Source organism: Carassius auratus, chromosome 23 (assembly GCF_003368295.1).
Source record: "Carassius auratus strain Wakin chromosome 23, ASM336829v1, whole genome shotgun sequence".
NCBI lineage: Eukaryota > Metazoa > Chordata > Actinopteri > Cypriniformes > Cyprinidae > Carassius > Carassius auratus.
The window spans coordinates 19,550,224-19,566,813 of NC_039265.1; the positions used below are offsets into that span (position 1 = coordinate 19,550,224).

General features: G+C 41.5%; 1 protein-coding gene across 1 annotated transcript; it reads left to right on the forward strand.

The window, feature by feature from the left end:
• The first annotated feature begins 1,091 nt into the window (after positions 1-1,091).
• Positions 1,092-12,224, forward strand: LOC113041687 (cell wall protein RTB1-like). The gene is made up of 3 exons (XM_026200355.1): positions 1,092-1,213; positions 1,711-2,284; positions 12,038-12,224. The coding sequence occupies exons 1-3, from the start codon at positions 1,156-1,158 to the stop codon at positions 12,144-12,146; spliced, it is 741 nt and encodes a 246-aa protein (XP_026056140.1). The 5' UTR covers positions 1,092-1,155; the 3' UTR covers positions 12,147-12,224.
• Positions 12,225-16,590: the final 4,366 nt, after the last annotated feature.

The following is a 16,590-nucleotide window of genomic DNA, read 5'->3' on the forward strand; positions in this document are numbered from 1 at the left end:
AATGGTAGACCATCAGGGGACTTTTGGCACACTCTGTTCAACATACTGTGCTTTGGGAAACACTTATTCTCATCTCACATACTACTTAGGATGACTAGTATGAACATTGGTATGCATGGTCAAGTTACACAACTCAAATTGTGTAACTTGTTTATTCAACCATGAGGGCATTTCTCCCATTTCAATGAGCAGGTCAGGTACTGGAGTGGATCTGAATGCCCCACAACAAATCCTCAAAGCTCTTGCCTGCACCACAACCAACCTATCCAGAACAGTTTTGGAAGCAGATCCCTACACAAAGCACCCATAATCAAAAGCAGATCTGATCATGTCCTGAAAAATTTGCAACATTGTCTCCCTATTAGCCCCACACCCAGCCAGACTTCTCATCACATTCAAAACTTTTTCACACTGCAACACAGTTTTACCAGGTGCACGGCCCAAGTCATACACTCTTCAAACCAAATACCCAAAAAAGTTTAAAACATTTACCTTCTCCAATGGAGACTCATACATATATAACCCAGATTAGGTAACTTTCTTTTAAAACCCAAAATTATATATTTTGTTTTAGAAGCAGATATTTTGAAGCCCCATGTATTTCCCCATTCCTCTACAGATATGAACACTCTTTGTATAGCTTTTAAAACAAGCCCTACGTTACACCCTCTTTTCCAAATAGCCCTGTCATCTGCAAATAAAAATAAACCTGAATCCTCTCTCTATTTTATCAAAGATATAATTTATCATTATATTAAATAAAACTGGACTTATTACACCAAAGACTTAAACTACTTCAGTCTATGTGCATTTTATTTTCATAATACAAAAGCTTCACAATTTGAGTTACATTACTGAAATAAATGAACTATTCCACGACATTCTAATTTATTGAGATGCACCTTTAGTCAAGTAGACAAATACAAAGACTGCAAATGTGGGTATTTGAACAAGGCTTCTGGGTAGAAAGTGAACCTCTTTAATCCTGCCCAGGTTTAATGATTTTCAAGCTGTGCGCGCTTACTGATTATGTAATAATGAGTTAACAAGCTGTCCAGGTGGCACAAATTGTTTTCTGTTTGGCTTTAAAAGTCCTGGTTTGGATGGAACTATATGTATAGTTTGGTCATTTTGAGGTTAAGGTTGTAGTAAAGAATGGATATGATTAAATTTACTCTTTTGGTGTTTCTTTATCACCAGTTGCTATGGCAAGGTGAGTTTTAATAATTTGGTCGTTGTTTCATTTCAATAATTATTATGTTTGTTTCAATGTGTGTTTTCTCAATACCAGTGATTTTTAGAAGAGCCAGTCATTTTATTGACCCATTCATCAAACTAAACGGATTTATTTTTCTCTTTCCAAAACTATCTTCACTTGAGTAACAAGATTTATTTACTTAGCCATCCAAACATGTCCATCTGTGAAGTCTTGTTCACATTCTGAACCTTGAAGTTTTTAATACAGCTAAAAAAAACCTCAATGTTTACTTCTCCTCCCAAGTCTCTTGTTCATTTGTCATCACCGCTCTGTATTTGGCTGTTACTACAAGACCTCAAACTAAGAAACCTCAAATCACTTCACCCCAGGAGTGAAGTAAATTTAGTTTAACACTTTGCATTAAATTTGAACCAATCACTTGGTTCTCTCTACAGTCAATCGGTTAAATGAACACCGTAACTTGGTTTGTGCATCTCTTTCTGTCTCCCTAGGAAACGTCTGGAGTCAGGGTGAGCTGCCAGTTAACACCACGGCGCCAGAGCTTCAGGGGGACGAATCGCCAGCTAACACCACGGCGCCAGAGCGTCAGGGGGACGAATCGCCAGCTAACACCACGACGCCAGAGCGTCAGGGGGACGAATCGCCAGCTAACACCACGGCGCCAGAGCGTCAGGGGGACGAATCGCCAGCTAACACCACGGCGCCAGAGCGTCAGGGGGACGAATCGCCAGCTAACACCACGGCGCCAGAGCGTCAGGGGGACGAATCGGCAGCTAACACCACGGCGCCAGAGCGTCAGTGGGACGAATCGGCAGCTAACACCACGGTGCCAGAGCGTCAGGGGGACGAATCGCCAGCTAACACCACGGCGCCAGAGCGTCAGGGGGACGAATCGGCAGCTAACACCACGGCGCCAGAGCGTCAGTGGGACGAATCGGCAGCTAACACCACGGCGCCAGAGCGTCAGTGGGACGAATCGCCAGCTAACACCACGGCGCCAGGGCCTCAGGAGGATGAGACGGAGACCACTTCTAGTGCCACCACACAGTCTCAGGAGACTGAGACCACTTCAAACACTACCTAAGCCTTGTTGAATAGGTTTTTTGTTTTTTTTGGTGCTGTCTAGCTGCTTTGTCAAAAGTTGACTAACAAAATAAAAGTTTAATGGTTTGTCTTGTTCAATGTCTTTCCAGAGTTGGAGCTGCTTTTAATGCCAATTCTTTCTCTTTGGGGGGGTCGCTTTAGCAGTTGACCATTTCTGGTACATTGCTGTTACCAATTCTGCCTAAACGTAATGGGCTCTAAGCAAGGAGAGGTGGTGTATTTCTGCTCCTGTTATACTGGCAAGGGCACTTCTGGCTTGTACAGTAAACTAAGAAACCATCAGTTGTGTGGGAGACACGCCCCCTTACTAAAAGAAAACACTGTAGTTTTATACAGTGAAGTTGAGGTTATATCTTCATAACAATGGAAAAAACTTTTACAACGTTTTTAAGGCAAATGAAGGCATCGTAGGAGCACTGTATTCTCATTCTGTGTCTTCACACTACAACTCCTGTGCTAGTTCTCATTCCTTTCTGGTGAAGGAAGACCTCAGGGGGAAAAATGGATTGTAAACCTTAAAAAGAAAATCAACTTCCAAATGAAACAAGCAAAGGTAACCCCTTGTCCATTTCTGGTAGCATTAATCCGCTGTTTGGTGTCATGTCTTAACTATCAGAATAGACCACTTGTTAAGGCATGGGCCCAGTGAGTCAGCACAGTGTCATTGTTGTCTGTGTACGAAGTCTTTATTTGGCACATTGAAGTTAAAGAGTTTGGTGATTTTACATCCGAGTTAGTTCTGGCTGCAGGTAAAGTTTTAATCGTTGTTGATTTTAATATCCATGTTGACAATGAAAAAGATGCATTGGGATCAGCATTTATAGACATTCTGAACTCTGTTGGGGTTTGACAACATGTATCAGGACCTACTCCTTGTCGAAATCATACTCTAGATTTAATACTAGAACTAGAACACCCATCACCTGCCCTGAATGCCTCCCCACAAAACCATTCACACCATTCACAACTCCTGCAACCAGCCCCAAATGCCTCTCCAAACAACCGTTCACACCATTAACAGCTCCTGCAACCCATCCTGAACACCTCTCCAATCAAGCACTCTCACCATTCACACCTCCTGCATCCCCCCTCTTCCCCACACCTGCAATTCAGATCAATCAATCAATCAATCACCTTTATTTATATAGTGCTTTAAACAAAATACATTGCGCCAAAGCACTGAACAACATTCATTTGGAAAACAGTGTCTCAATAATGCAAAATGATAGTTAAAGGCAGTTCATCATTGAATTCAGTTATGTAATCTCTGTTCAGTTGAAATAGTGTCTGTTTTAATTTGCAATCAAGTCAATGATATCGCTGTAGATGAAGTGACCCCAACTAAGCAAGCCAGAGGCGACAGCGGCAAGGAACCGAAACTCCATCGGTGACAGAATGGAGAAAAAAACCTTGGGAGAAACCAGGCTCAGTTGGGGGGCCAGTTCTCCTCTGACCAGACGAAACCAGTAGTTCAATTCCAGGCTGCAGCAAAGTCAGATTGTGCAGAAGAATCATCTGTTTCCTGTGGTCTTGTCCTGGTGCTCCTCTGAGACAAGGTCTTTACAGGGGATCTGTATCTGGGGCTCTAGTTGTCCTGGTCTCCGCTGTCTTTCAGGGCAGTAGAGGTCCTTTCTAGGTGCTGATCCACCATCTGGTCTGGATACGTACTGGATCCGAGTGACTGCAGTGACCCTCACATACACTTGAAGGACATCACTGGGCCCTTGCTGGATCCTCTTCAGTTTGCCTACAGAGCAAACAGGTCTGTGGACGATGCAGTAAACATTGGACTGCATTATGTTCTGCAACACCTAGACAGACCGGGGACTTATGTGAAGATCCTATTTGTGGACTTCAGCTCGGCCTTTAACATGATCATCCCAAACCTTCTTCTGCCCAAACTAACTCAGCTCTCCGTTCCCACCTCCATCTGTCAGTGGATCAACAGCTTCCTGACAGACAGGCAGCAGCTAGTGAGGCTGGGAAAATACACATCCAGCACCCGTACAATCAGCACCGGAGCTCCCCAGGGCTGTGTTCTCTCCCCACTGCTCTTCTCCCTGTACACCAACGATTGCACATCTAAGAACCCCTCTGTCAAGCTCCTGAAGTTTGCAGACGACGCCACACTCATCGGCCTCATTCAGGACGGTGACGAGTCTGCTTACAGACAGGAGGTAAAAGAGCTGGCTGTCTGGTGCACTCTCAACAACCTGGAGCTTAACACGCTCAAAACAGTGGAGATGATCGTGGACTTCAGGAGAGACCCCCCTGCACTCCCCCCACTCACCATCATGAACAGCCCTGTGACTGCAGTGGAATCATTCAGGTTCCTGGGCACCACTATCTCTCAGGACCTGAAGTGGGACATTCACATTGACTCCATCGTAAAAAAGGCCCAGCAGAGGTTGTACTTCCTTCGCCAGCTGAGGAAATTTAACCTGCCACAGGAGCTGCTGAAACAGTTCTACTCCACCATCATCGAATCCATCCTCTGCACTTCAGTAACTGTCTGGTTTAGCTCAGCTTCTAAATCTGACCTCAGAAGACTACAGAGGGTAGTCCGGACTGCTGAGAGAATCATCGGTACAACCCTCCCTTCTATTCAAGAACTCTACTTATCCAGAGTGAGAAAAAGGGCTGTCAAAATCACTTTGGACCCCTCACATCCAGCACACTCTCTCTTTGAACTGTTGCCATCTGGTCGACGCTACAGAGCACTGAGCACTAGAACGACCAGACACAGGACCAGTTTCTTCCCTCAGGCAATCCATCTTATGAACAGCTGATAATAACGGCGAACACACTACACTATATATTTATATACACATACACTTTATTTATCTAACACACATACTTAGTATACACTTACATTTTGCACATAATTTACATGTACATACATAACTGTTTTTTGTAATATACCTGCCTACAATTGTCATTTTTATATTGTCATTCACTATCTACTTATTTGTATTTTTTTATTCTTTTATTATGTGTTTTATGTTCTGTCTCTGTCATTCTGTTGTACTGCGGAGCTTCTGTCACGAAAACAAATTCCTCGTATGTGTAAACATACCTGGCAATAAAGCTAATTCTGATTCTGATTCTGATTCTGATACTGTCACATGGAATTGATGTTGATGGTGTTGAAATCATGCAGCCAAGTGATATCTCAGATCATTATTTAGTTTTGTGCAAACTTCATATAGCCAAAATTGTAAATTCTACTTCTTGTTACAAGTATGGAAGAACCATCACTTCAACCACAAAAGACTGCTTTTTAAGTTATCTTCCTGATGTATCCAAATTCCTTAGCATATCCAAAACCTCAGAACAACTTGATGATGTAACAGAAACTATGCACTCTCTCTTTTCTAGCACTTTAAATACAGTTGCTCCTTTACGCTTAAGGAAGGTTAAGAAAACCAGTATGACACCATGGTATAATGAGCATACTCGCTCCCTAAAGAGAGCAGCCCGAAAAATGGAGCGCAGCTGGAGGAAAACAAAACTAGAGGTATTTCGGATTGCTTGGCGGGAAAGTAACCTATCCTACAGAAAAGCATTAAAAACCGTTAGATCCGATTACTTTTCTTCTTTTTTAGAAGAAAACAAACATAACCCCAGGTATTTATCAATACAGTGGCTAATTAACGAAAAAATTAAGCCTCAACAAGTATTGACATTTCCCAACATCACAGCAGTAATGACTTTCTGAACCACTTTACTTCTAAAATCGATACTATTAGAGATAAAATTGCAACCATTCAGCCGTCAGCTACAGTATCACATCAGACATTGCACTATAGACCCCATGAGGAACAGTTCCACTCATTCTCTACTATAGGAGAGGAATAATTGTATAAACTTGTTAAATCATCTAAACCAACAACATGTATGTTAGACCCTATACCATCTAAGCTCCTAAAAGAGGTGCTTCCAGAAGTCATAGATCCTCTTCTGGCTATTATTAATTCCTCATTGTCATTAGGATATGTCCCCAAAACCTTCAAACTGGCTGTTATTAAGCCTCTCATCAAAAAAAACACAACTTGACCCCAAAGAACTAGTTAATTATAGACCAATCTCGAATCTCCCTTTTCTGTCCAAGATACTAGAAAAGGTGGTATCCTCACAATTATATTCCTTCTTAGAGAAAAATGGTATATGTGAGGATTTCCAGTCAGGATTTAGACCGTATCATAGTACTGAGACTGCTCTCCTTAGAGTTACAAATGACCTGCTCTTATCATCTGATCGTGGTTGTATCTCTCTATTAGTTTTATTGGATCTTAGTGCTGCGTTTGACACAATTGACCACAACATTCTTTTGCATAGACTTGAACACTTTGTTGGCATCAGTGGAAGTGCATTAGCATGGTTTAAATCATACTTATATGACCGCCATCAGTTCGTAGCAGTGAATGAAGATGTATCATATCTATCTCAAGTGCAGTATGGAGTACCTCAAGGCTCAGTAGTAGGGCCGCTACTCTTTATGTTTTATATGTTACCCTTGGGAGATGTCATCAGGAACATGGTGTTAGCTTTCACTGTTATGCTGATGATACTCAGCTCTATATTTCTTTGCGGCCCGGTGAAACACACCATTTTGAACAACTAATGAAATGCATAGTCTATATAAAAACTGGATGACGAGCAATTTCTTACTGCTAAATTCTGAAAAAACAGAGGTGTTGATTATAGGACCTAAAAACTCTGCATGTAATAACCTAGAACACTGTCTAAGACTTGATGGTTGCTCTGTCAATTCTTCGTCATCAGTTAGGAACCTAGGTGTGCTACTTGATCGCAATCTTTCCTTAGAAAGCCACATTTCTAGCATTTGTAAAACTGAATTTTTCCATCTCAAAAATATATCTAAATCACAGCCTATGCTCTCAATTTCAAATGCAGAAAACTTAATCCATGCATTTATGACCTCAAGGTTAGATTATTTTAATGCTTTATTGGGTGGTTGTTCTGCACGCTTAGTAAACAAACTACAGCTAGTCCAAAATGCAGCAGCAAGAGTTCTTACTAGAACCAGGAAGTATGACCATATTAGCCCGGTCCTGTCAACACTGCACTGGCTCCCTATCAAACATCGTATAGATTTTATCAATCAATCAATCAATCACCTTTATTTATATAGTGCTTTAAACAAAATACATTGCGTCAAAGCACTGAACAACATTCATTAGGAAAACAGTGTCTCAATAATGCAAAATTATAGTTAAAGGCAGTTCATCATTGAATTCAGTGATGTCATCTCTGTTCAGTTGAAATAGTGTCTGTTTTTATTTGCAATCAAGTCAATGATATCGCTGTAGATGAAGTGACCCCAACTAAGCAAGCCAGAGGCGACAGCGGCAAGGAACCGAAACTCCATCGGTGACAGAATGGAGAAAAAAACCTTGGGAGAAACCAGGCTCAGTTGGGGGGTCAGTTCTCCTCTGACCAGACGAAAACCAGTAGTTCAATTCCAGACTGCAGCAAAGTCAGATTGTGCAGAAGAATCATCTGTTTCCTGTGGTCTTGTCCTGGTGCTCCTCTGAGACAAGGTCTTTACAGGGGATCTGTATCTGGGCTCTAGTTGTCCTGGTCTCCGCTGTCTTTCAGGGCAGTAGAGGTCCTTTCTAGGTGCTGATCCACCATCTGGTCTGGATACGTACTGGATCCGGGTGACTGCAGTGACCCTCTGATCTGGACACAGACTGGATCTCGTGGCCACGGTGACCTCGGAACAAGAGAGAAACAGACAAATATTAGCGTAGATGCCATTCTTCTAATGATGTAGAAAGTACGGTGTTATGTGAAGTGTTTCCGGTTCCGGTTTACCTAATTAATGCAGCCTAAAAATCCTTTAACGGATTTGGATATTAAAAGCATATTAGTATGTTATGTGTATGCCAGGTTAAAGAGATGGGTCTTTAATCTAGATTTAAACTGCAAGAGTGTGTCTGCCTCCCGAACAATGTTAGGTAGGTTATTCCAGAGTTTAGGCGCCAAATAGGAAAAGGATCTGCCGCCCGCAGTTGATTTTGATATTCTAGGTATTATCAAATTGCCTGAGTTTTGAGAACGTAGCGGACGTAGAGGAGTATAATGTAAAAGGAGCTCATTCAAATACTGAGGTGCTAAACCATTCAGGGCTTTATAAGTAATAAGCAATATTTTAAAATCTATACGATGTTTGATAGGGAGCCAGTGCAGTGTGGACAGGACCGGGCTAATATGGTCATACTTCCTGGTTCTAGTAAGAACTCTTGCTGCTGCATTTTGGACCAGCTGTAGTTTGTTGACCAAGCGTGCAGAACAACCACCCAATAAAGCATTACAATAGTCTAACCTTGAAGTCATAAATGCATGGATTAACATTTCTGCATTTGACATTGAGAGCATAGGCCGTAATTTAGATATATTTTAGAATATTTTAGAATATTGTTTATTACTTATAAAGCCCTGAATGATTTAGCACCTCAGTATTTGAATGAGCTCCTTTTACATCATAATCCTCTACGTCCGCTACGTTCTCAAAACTCAGGCAATTTGATAATACCTAGAATATCAAAATCAACTGCGGGCGGCAGATCCTTTTCCTATTTGGAGCTTAAACTCTGGAATAACCTACCTAACATTGTTCGGGAGGCAGACACACTCTTGCAGTTTAAATCTAGATTAAAATCCAATCTCTTTAACCTGGCTTACACATAACATACTAATATGCTTTTAATAACCAAATCCATAAAAAGGATTTTAGGTAAACCAGAACCGGGAACACTTCCTATAACACCCGATGTACTTGCTACATCTTTAGAAGAATGGCATCTAGGCTAATATTAGTCTGTTTCTCTTTTATTCCTTAGCCACCAGATCCAGTCTGTATCCAGATAAGAGGGTCACTGCAGTCACCCGGATCCAGTACGTATCCAGACCAGATGGTGGATCAGCACCTAGAAAGGACCTCTACATCCCTGAAAGACAGCGGAGACCAGGACAACTAGAGCCCCAGATACAGATCCCCTGTAAAGACCTTGTCTCCGATGACCACCAGGACAAGACCACAGGAAACAGATGATTCCTCTGCACAATCTGACTTTGCTGCAGCCTGGAATTGAACTACTGGTTTCGTCTGGTCAGAGGAGAACTGACCCCCAACTGAGCCTGGTTTCTCCCAAGGTTTTTTTCTCCATTCTGTCACCGATGGAGTTTCGGTTCCTTGCCGCTGTCGCCTCTGGCTTGCTTAGTTGGGGTCACTTCATCTACAGCGATATCGTTGACTTGATTGCAAGTTGTTGTTCAGTTACTTTGACGCAATGTATTTTGTTTAAAGCGCTATATAAATAAAGGTGACTTGACTTGACTTGACTTGGCAATTGCCAATCCTAACTGTTCCACATATACCCCAAAACCAGCTTTCCCACTAACTGGATCTCTAGACCTGTGAAAGTCTGTGAAAACAATCATAGTACTTCCACTAATTGAATTAAGATATTCCTCTATGTTTGGTGCCACCTCCAATTTCTCTTTTTCCTGATGAAAACCAAGCTCAACACACATTTCAGGCAGCACCCAATAGGGCATAGGTAACCAACTTGTGTTCTACGATATCTCCCTGATCCATGCTCATCTCCCTGCCCACTTATTTATTATGACAATAAACAACAAACACCTTGCTGGCAAGATATGATTACACCCACTAAGTTTTACCCAGTAACCCTGTAACCCTTACTTTAATTTGTCTTAACCATAAGGGCATTTCTCCCATTTCAATGAGCAGGTCAGGTACTGAGTGGATCTGAATGCCCCCACAACAAATCCTCAAAGCTCTTGGCCTGCACCACAACCAACCTATCCAGAACAGTTTTTGGAAGCAGATCCCTACACAAAGCACCCATAATCAAAAGCAGATCTGATCATGTCCTGAAAAATTTGCAACATTGTCTCCCTATTAGCCCCACACCCAGCCAGACTTCTCATCACATTCAAAACTTTTTCACACTGCAACACAGTTTTACCAGGTGCACGGCCCAAGTCATACACTCTTCAAACCAAATACCCAAAAAAGTTTAAAAACATTTACCTTCTCCAATGGAGACTCATACATATATAACCCAGATTAGGTAACTTTCTTTTAAAACCCAAAATTATATATTTTGTTTTAGAAGCAGATATTTTGAAGCCCCATGTATTTCCCCATTCCTCTACAGATATGAACACTCTTTGTATAGCTTTTAAAACAAGCCCTACGTTACACCCTCTTTCCAAATAGCCCTGTCATCTGCAAATAAAAAGAAACCTGAATCCTCTCTCTATTTTATCAAAGATATAATTTATCATTATATTAAATAAAACTGGACTTATTACACCAAAGACTTAAACTACTTCAGTCTATGTGCATTTTATTTTCATAATACAAAAGCTTCACAATTTGATTTACATTACTGAAATAAATGAACTATTCCACGACATTCTAATTTATTGAGATGCACCTTAAGTCAAGTAGACAAATACAAAGACTGCAAATGTGGGTATTTGAACAAGGCTTCTGGGTAGAAAGTGAACCTCTTTAATCCTGCCCAGGTTTAATGATTTTCAAGCTGTGCGCGCTTACTGATTATGTAATAATTAGTTAACAAGCTGTCCAGGTGGCACAAATTGTTTTCTGTTTGGCTTTAAAAGTCCTGGTTGGATGGCACTATATGTATAGTTTGGTCATTTTGAGGTTAAGGTTGTAGTAAAGAATGGATATGATGAAATTTACTCTTTTGGTGTTTCTTTATCACCAGTTGCTATGGCAAGGTGAGTTTTAATAATTTGGTCGTTGTTTCATTTCAATAATTATTATTATGTTTGTTTCAATGTGTGTTTTCTCAATACCAGTGATTTTTAGAAGAGCCAGTCATTTTATCGACCCATTCATCAAACTAAACGGATTTATTTTTCTCTTTCCAAAACTATCTTCACTTGAGTAACAAGATTTATTTACTTAGCCATCCAAACATGTCCATCTATGAAGTCTTGTTCACATTCTGAACCTTGAAGTTTTTAATACAGCTAAAGAAAACCTCAATGTTTACTTCTCCTCCCAAGTCTCTTGTTCATTTGTCATCACCGCTCTGTATTTGGCTGTTACTACAAGACCTCAAACTAAGAAACCTCAAATCACTTCACCCCAGGAGTGAAGTAAATTTAGTTTAACACTTTGCATTAAATTTGAATCAATCACTTGGTTCTCTCTACAGTCAATCGGTTAAATGAACACTGTAACTTGGTTTGTGCATCTCTTTCTGTCTCCCTAGGAAACGTCTGGAGTCAGGGTGAGCTGCCAGTTAAACACCACGGCGTCAGAGCTTCAGGGGGACGAATCGGCAGCTAACACCACGGTGCCAGAGCGTCAGGGGGACGAATCGCCAGCTAACACCACGGCGCCAGAGCGTCAGGGGACGAATCGCCAGCTAACACCACGACGCCAGAGCGTCAGTGGGACGAATCGCCAGCTAACACCACGGTGCCAGAGCGTCAGTGGGACGAATCGCCAGCTAACACCACGACGCCAGAGCATCAGTGGGACGAATCGCCAGCTAACACCACGACGCCAGAGCGTCAGTGGGACGAATCGCCAGCTAACACCACGACGCCAGAGCATCAGTGGGACGAATCGCCAGCTAACACCACGGCGCCAGGGCCTCAGGAGGATGAGACTGAGACCACTTCTAGTGCCACCACACAGTCTCAGGAGATGGAGACCACTTCTAGTGCCACCACACAGTCTCAGGAGACTGGAGACCACTTCAAAACACTACCTAAGCCTTGTTGAATAGGTTTTTTTGGTGCTGTCTAGCTGCTTTGTCAAAAGTTGACTAACAAAATAAAAGTTTAATGGTTTGTCTTGTTCAATGTCTCTTTCCAGAGTTGGAGCTGCTTTTAATGCCAATTCTTTCTCTTTGGGGGGGTCGCTTTAGCAGTTGACCATTTCTGGTACATTGCTGTTACCAATTCTGCCTAAACGTAATGGGCTCTAAGCAAGGAGAGGTGGTGTATTTCTGCTCCTGTTTATACTGGCAAGGGCACTTCTGGCTTGTACAGTAAACTAAGAAACCATCAGTTGTGTGGGAGACACGCCCCCTTACTAAAAGAAAACACTGTAGTTTTATACAGTGAAGTTGAGGTTATATCTTCATAACAATGGAAAAAACTTTTACAACGTTATGAAGGCATCGTAGGAGCACTGTATTCTCATTCTGTGTCTTCACACTACAACTCCTGTGCTAGTTCTCATTCCTTTCTGGTGAAGGAAGACATCAGGGGGAAAAAATGGATTGAAACCTTAAAAAAAAAAAATCAACTTCCAAATGAAACAAGCAAAGGTAACCCCTTGTCCATTTCTGGTAGCATTAATCCGCTGTTTGGTGTCATGTCTTAACTATCAGAATAGACCACTTGTTAAGTGGCATGGGCCCAGTGAGTCAGCACAGTGGTCATTGTTGTCTGTGTACGAAGTCTTTATTTGGCACATTGAAGTTAAGGAGTTTGGTGATTTTACATCCGAGGTTAGTTCTGGCTGCAGGTAAGTTTTTAATCGTTGTTGATTTTAATATCCATGTTGACAATGAAAAAGATGCATTGGGATCAGCATTTATAGACATTCTGAACCTCTGTTGGGTTTGACAACCACGTATCAGGACCTACTCCTTGTCGAAATCATACTCTAGATTTATACTAGAACTAGAAACACCCATCACCTGCCCTGAATGCCTCCCCACAAACCATTCACCACCATTCACAACTCCTGCAACCAGCCCCAAATGCCTCTCCAAACAACCGTTCACACCATTAACAGCTCCTGCAACCCATCCTGAACACCTCTCCAATCAAGCACTCTCACCATTCACACCTCCTGCATCCCCCCTCTCCCCCACACCTGCAATTCAGATCAGCGAGGATGCGGTGCGCCAGGTCTTCTGGAAGCAGAAAAGGAAAAAAGCACCAGGCCCAGATTGTGTTACACCAATCCTGTGCTGACCAGCTGGCCCCCATCTTCACACAGATCTTCAACAGATCGCTGGAGCTGTGCGAAGTCCCTTCATGCTTCAAACGCTCCACCATCATCCCCATCCCTAACAAACCCAAAATTACAGGACTAAATGACTACAGGCCTGTGGCTCTAACGTCTGTAGTCATGAAGTCATTTGAAAAACTGGTGCTGGCCCACCTGAAGGACATCACTGGGCCCTTGCTGGATCCTCTTCAGTTTGCCTACAGAGCAAACAGGTCTGTGGACGATGCAGTAAACATTGGACTGCATTATGTTCTGCAACACCTAGACAGACCGGGGACTTATGTGAAGATCCTATTTGTGGACTTCAGCTCGGCCTTTAAACATGATCATCCCAAACCTTCTTCTGCCTCAAACTAACTCAGCTCTCCGTTCCCACCTCCATCTGTCAGTGGAATCAACAGCTTCCTGACAGACAGGCAGCAGCTAGTGAGGCTGGGAAAATACACATCCAGCACCCGTACAATCAGCACCGGAGCTCCCCAGGGCTGTGTTCTCTCCCCACTGCTCTTCTCCCTGTACACCAACGATTGCACACCTAAGAACCCCTCTGTCAAGCTCCTGAAGTTTGCAGACGACACCACACTCATCGGGCCTCATTCAGGACGGTGACGAGTCTGCTTACAGACAGGAGGTAAAAGAGCTGGCTGTCTGGGTGCACTCTCAACAACCTGGAGCTTAACACGCTCAAAACAGTGGAGATGATCGTGGACTTCAGGAGAGACCCCCCTGCACTCCCCCCACTCACCATCATGAACAGCCCCTGTGACTGCAGTGGAATCATTCAGGTTCCTGGGCACCACTATCTCTCAGGACCTGAAGTGGGACATTCACATTGACTCCATCGTAAAAAAGGCCCAGCAGAGGTTGTACTTCCTTCGCCAGCTGAGGAAATTTAACCTGCCACAGGAGCTGCTGAAAACAGTTCTACTCCACCATCATCGAATCCATCCTCTGCACTTCAGTAACTGTCTGGTTCAGCTCAGCTTCCAAATCTGACCTTCAGAAGACTACAAGAGGGTAGTCGGACTGCTGAGCGAATCATCGTTCAACTCTCCCATCTATTCAAGAACTGTACTTATCCAGAGTGAGAAAAAGGCTGTCAGAAATCACTCTGGACCCCTCACATCCAGCACACTCCCTCTTTGAACTGTTGCCATCTGGTCGACGCTACAGAGCACTGAGCACTTAGAACGACCAGACACAGGACCAGTTTCTTCCCTCCGGCAATCCATCTTATGAACAGCTGATAATAACGGCGAACACACTACACTTTATATTTATATACACATACACTTTATTTATCTAACACACATACTTAGTATACACTTAAATTTTGCACATAATTTACATGTACATACATAACTGTTTTTTGTAATATACACAGTAGTAAAACAGAAGTGTTAATTTAACTCCTAGAGAGTTGAATTTGACTCTGTTTCAGATAACATTTGGTCCCACTCGAAATAAGTGTAAAAATTACTCTTTGGTCAGTGTCAAGTTTTTAGAGTTAATTCTACTCAATATTGTGTAAAAAATAACAATGAAATGTGTAAAAGTATTTAACACTGTAGTTTAATCACACTGTTAAGAGTAATATAATTACACAGTATAGAGTTAATTTATCTACCATTTTACTTTTTAAAAAAATGACACTGTAATATTTACTTTTCATTTCTCTACAGTGTTTTAAAAATATATATATAAAACATAATATGCAGTGTTAATGAATTATAGATCACCTATTATCCAAATGAAAACAAGCACAATAACACTAGATCACAGAACTCACAATTTATTGTAAAAATATAAACATTTCAATGTCATTTAAATTACATTGCAAACCCATTGCCTTGTCTCTGACAGAAACATGTATAACATAAAAATGTTTACCGGAGTAAGCAATATGGCACGACATGGAGAGTTGTGTAATTCCTTCCATATGACATTTGTATGTCATATGGAGGGAATGGAGAACTGTATGACGTACCAAAGACGTAATGGGCTTCAAAGAGTTCATCAAAAGCTCCAACTGAACCTGTTGCCTTGCACAGAAGTGCATGCTTGCAAGTAGGAGTGAATGGTGCTCTGTGTGGATTCTTGGGCGAGAGGGTAAGGCTGACTGCTTTTGGTGATGTTGTCTAGATGCTGCTACACACTGGGACCAACCTACAACAAAACACATTCAACAGAATTGTTTTGGTGACTAACTTCTGACAATAGATCACCTCCAACTGTACACAAGATTGAGGTGATGGAAGATATATTTTAAACAACAGTTAAAGAATTAGTTCACTTTGAAAAATGTTTTTGCTTATAATTTACTCAAACTCATGTCATCCAAGATGTTCATGTCTTTCTTTCTTCAGTCAAAAATAAATTAAGGTTTTTAGGAAAACATTCCAGGATTTGTCTCCTATAATGAACATCCATGGTGACCACAGTTTGAGGGTTCAAATGAAGGGTCAAATGTCTGTCTCAATGTAGCTTAAAAGACTCAAAATCCCCGCAGAGAAATAAGGGTCTTATAGAGAAACGATCGGCTGTTTTCAAAATAAAAATAATATACTTTTTAACCACAATTCAACCCTTCTGACGTTATGATGGCATATGTGGCACATCTTGAGATTCTACAACACGTGCAGTTGTGGTATTTTTATTTAGAAAACGACAGATCATTTTGCTAGATAAGAACCTTATTTCTCTGCTGGGATCACATCGAGACTTTGAAGCTACACAGAGACAAACTTTGAACCCTCATTTGAACCATCAAACCATTGGTCACCATTGAAGTCCATTACATGGAGAAAAATCCTAGAATGTTTCCCTCAAAAACCTTAAATTATTGTCGACTAAAGAAAGAAATACATGGACAACTTGGATGACATGGGGGTTAGTAAATAATCACCAATATATATATATATATATATATATATATTTATATATATATATATATATATATATATATATATATATTAGTGCTGTCAAAATTTAGCGCGTTAATGCATTCGATTAATTTGAAATATTTAACGCGTTAAAAAAAAATAACGCAATTAACGCGGTTGCAGTTTTTTTTTTATTTCCCGTTGTGGCCTATGTGTGTTCAACGTGCAAAGAAATATGGATAAGACCAAGGAAGGACTTTTAGACGGAAAGTTTCAGTATAAAACTGCCATAGAGAAACATTACTCTTCATTTAGTCTGC

What these genes read in the sequence shown, in the direction of transcription:
- LOC113041687 (XM_026200355.1), top strand. Translation starts at nt 1,156, where the DNA reads ATGGATATGATTAAATTTACTCTTTTGGTGTTTCTTTATCACCAGTTG. An exon ending in TCACCAGTTGCTATGGCAAG is followed by an intron (nt 1,214 to 1,710) that starts GTGAGTTTTAAT and finishes CTGTCTCCCTAG; the next exon opens with GAAACGTCTGGAGTCAGGGT. An exon ending in CAGTCTCAGGAGACTGAGAC is followed by an intron (nt 2,285 to 12,037) that starts CACTTCAAACAC and finishes TGAGACTGAGAC; the next exon opens with CACTTCTAGTGCCACCACAC.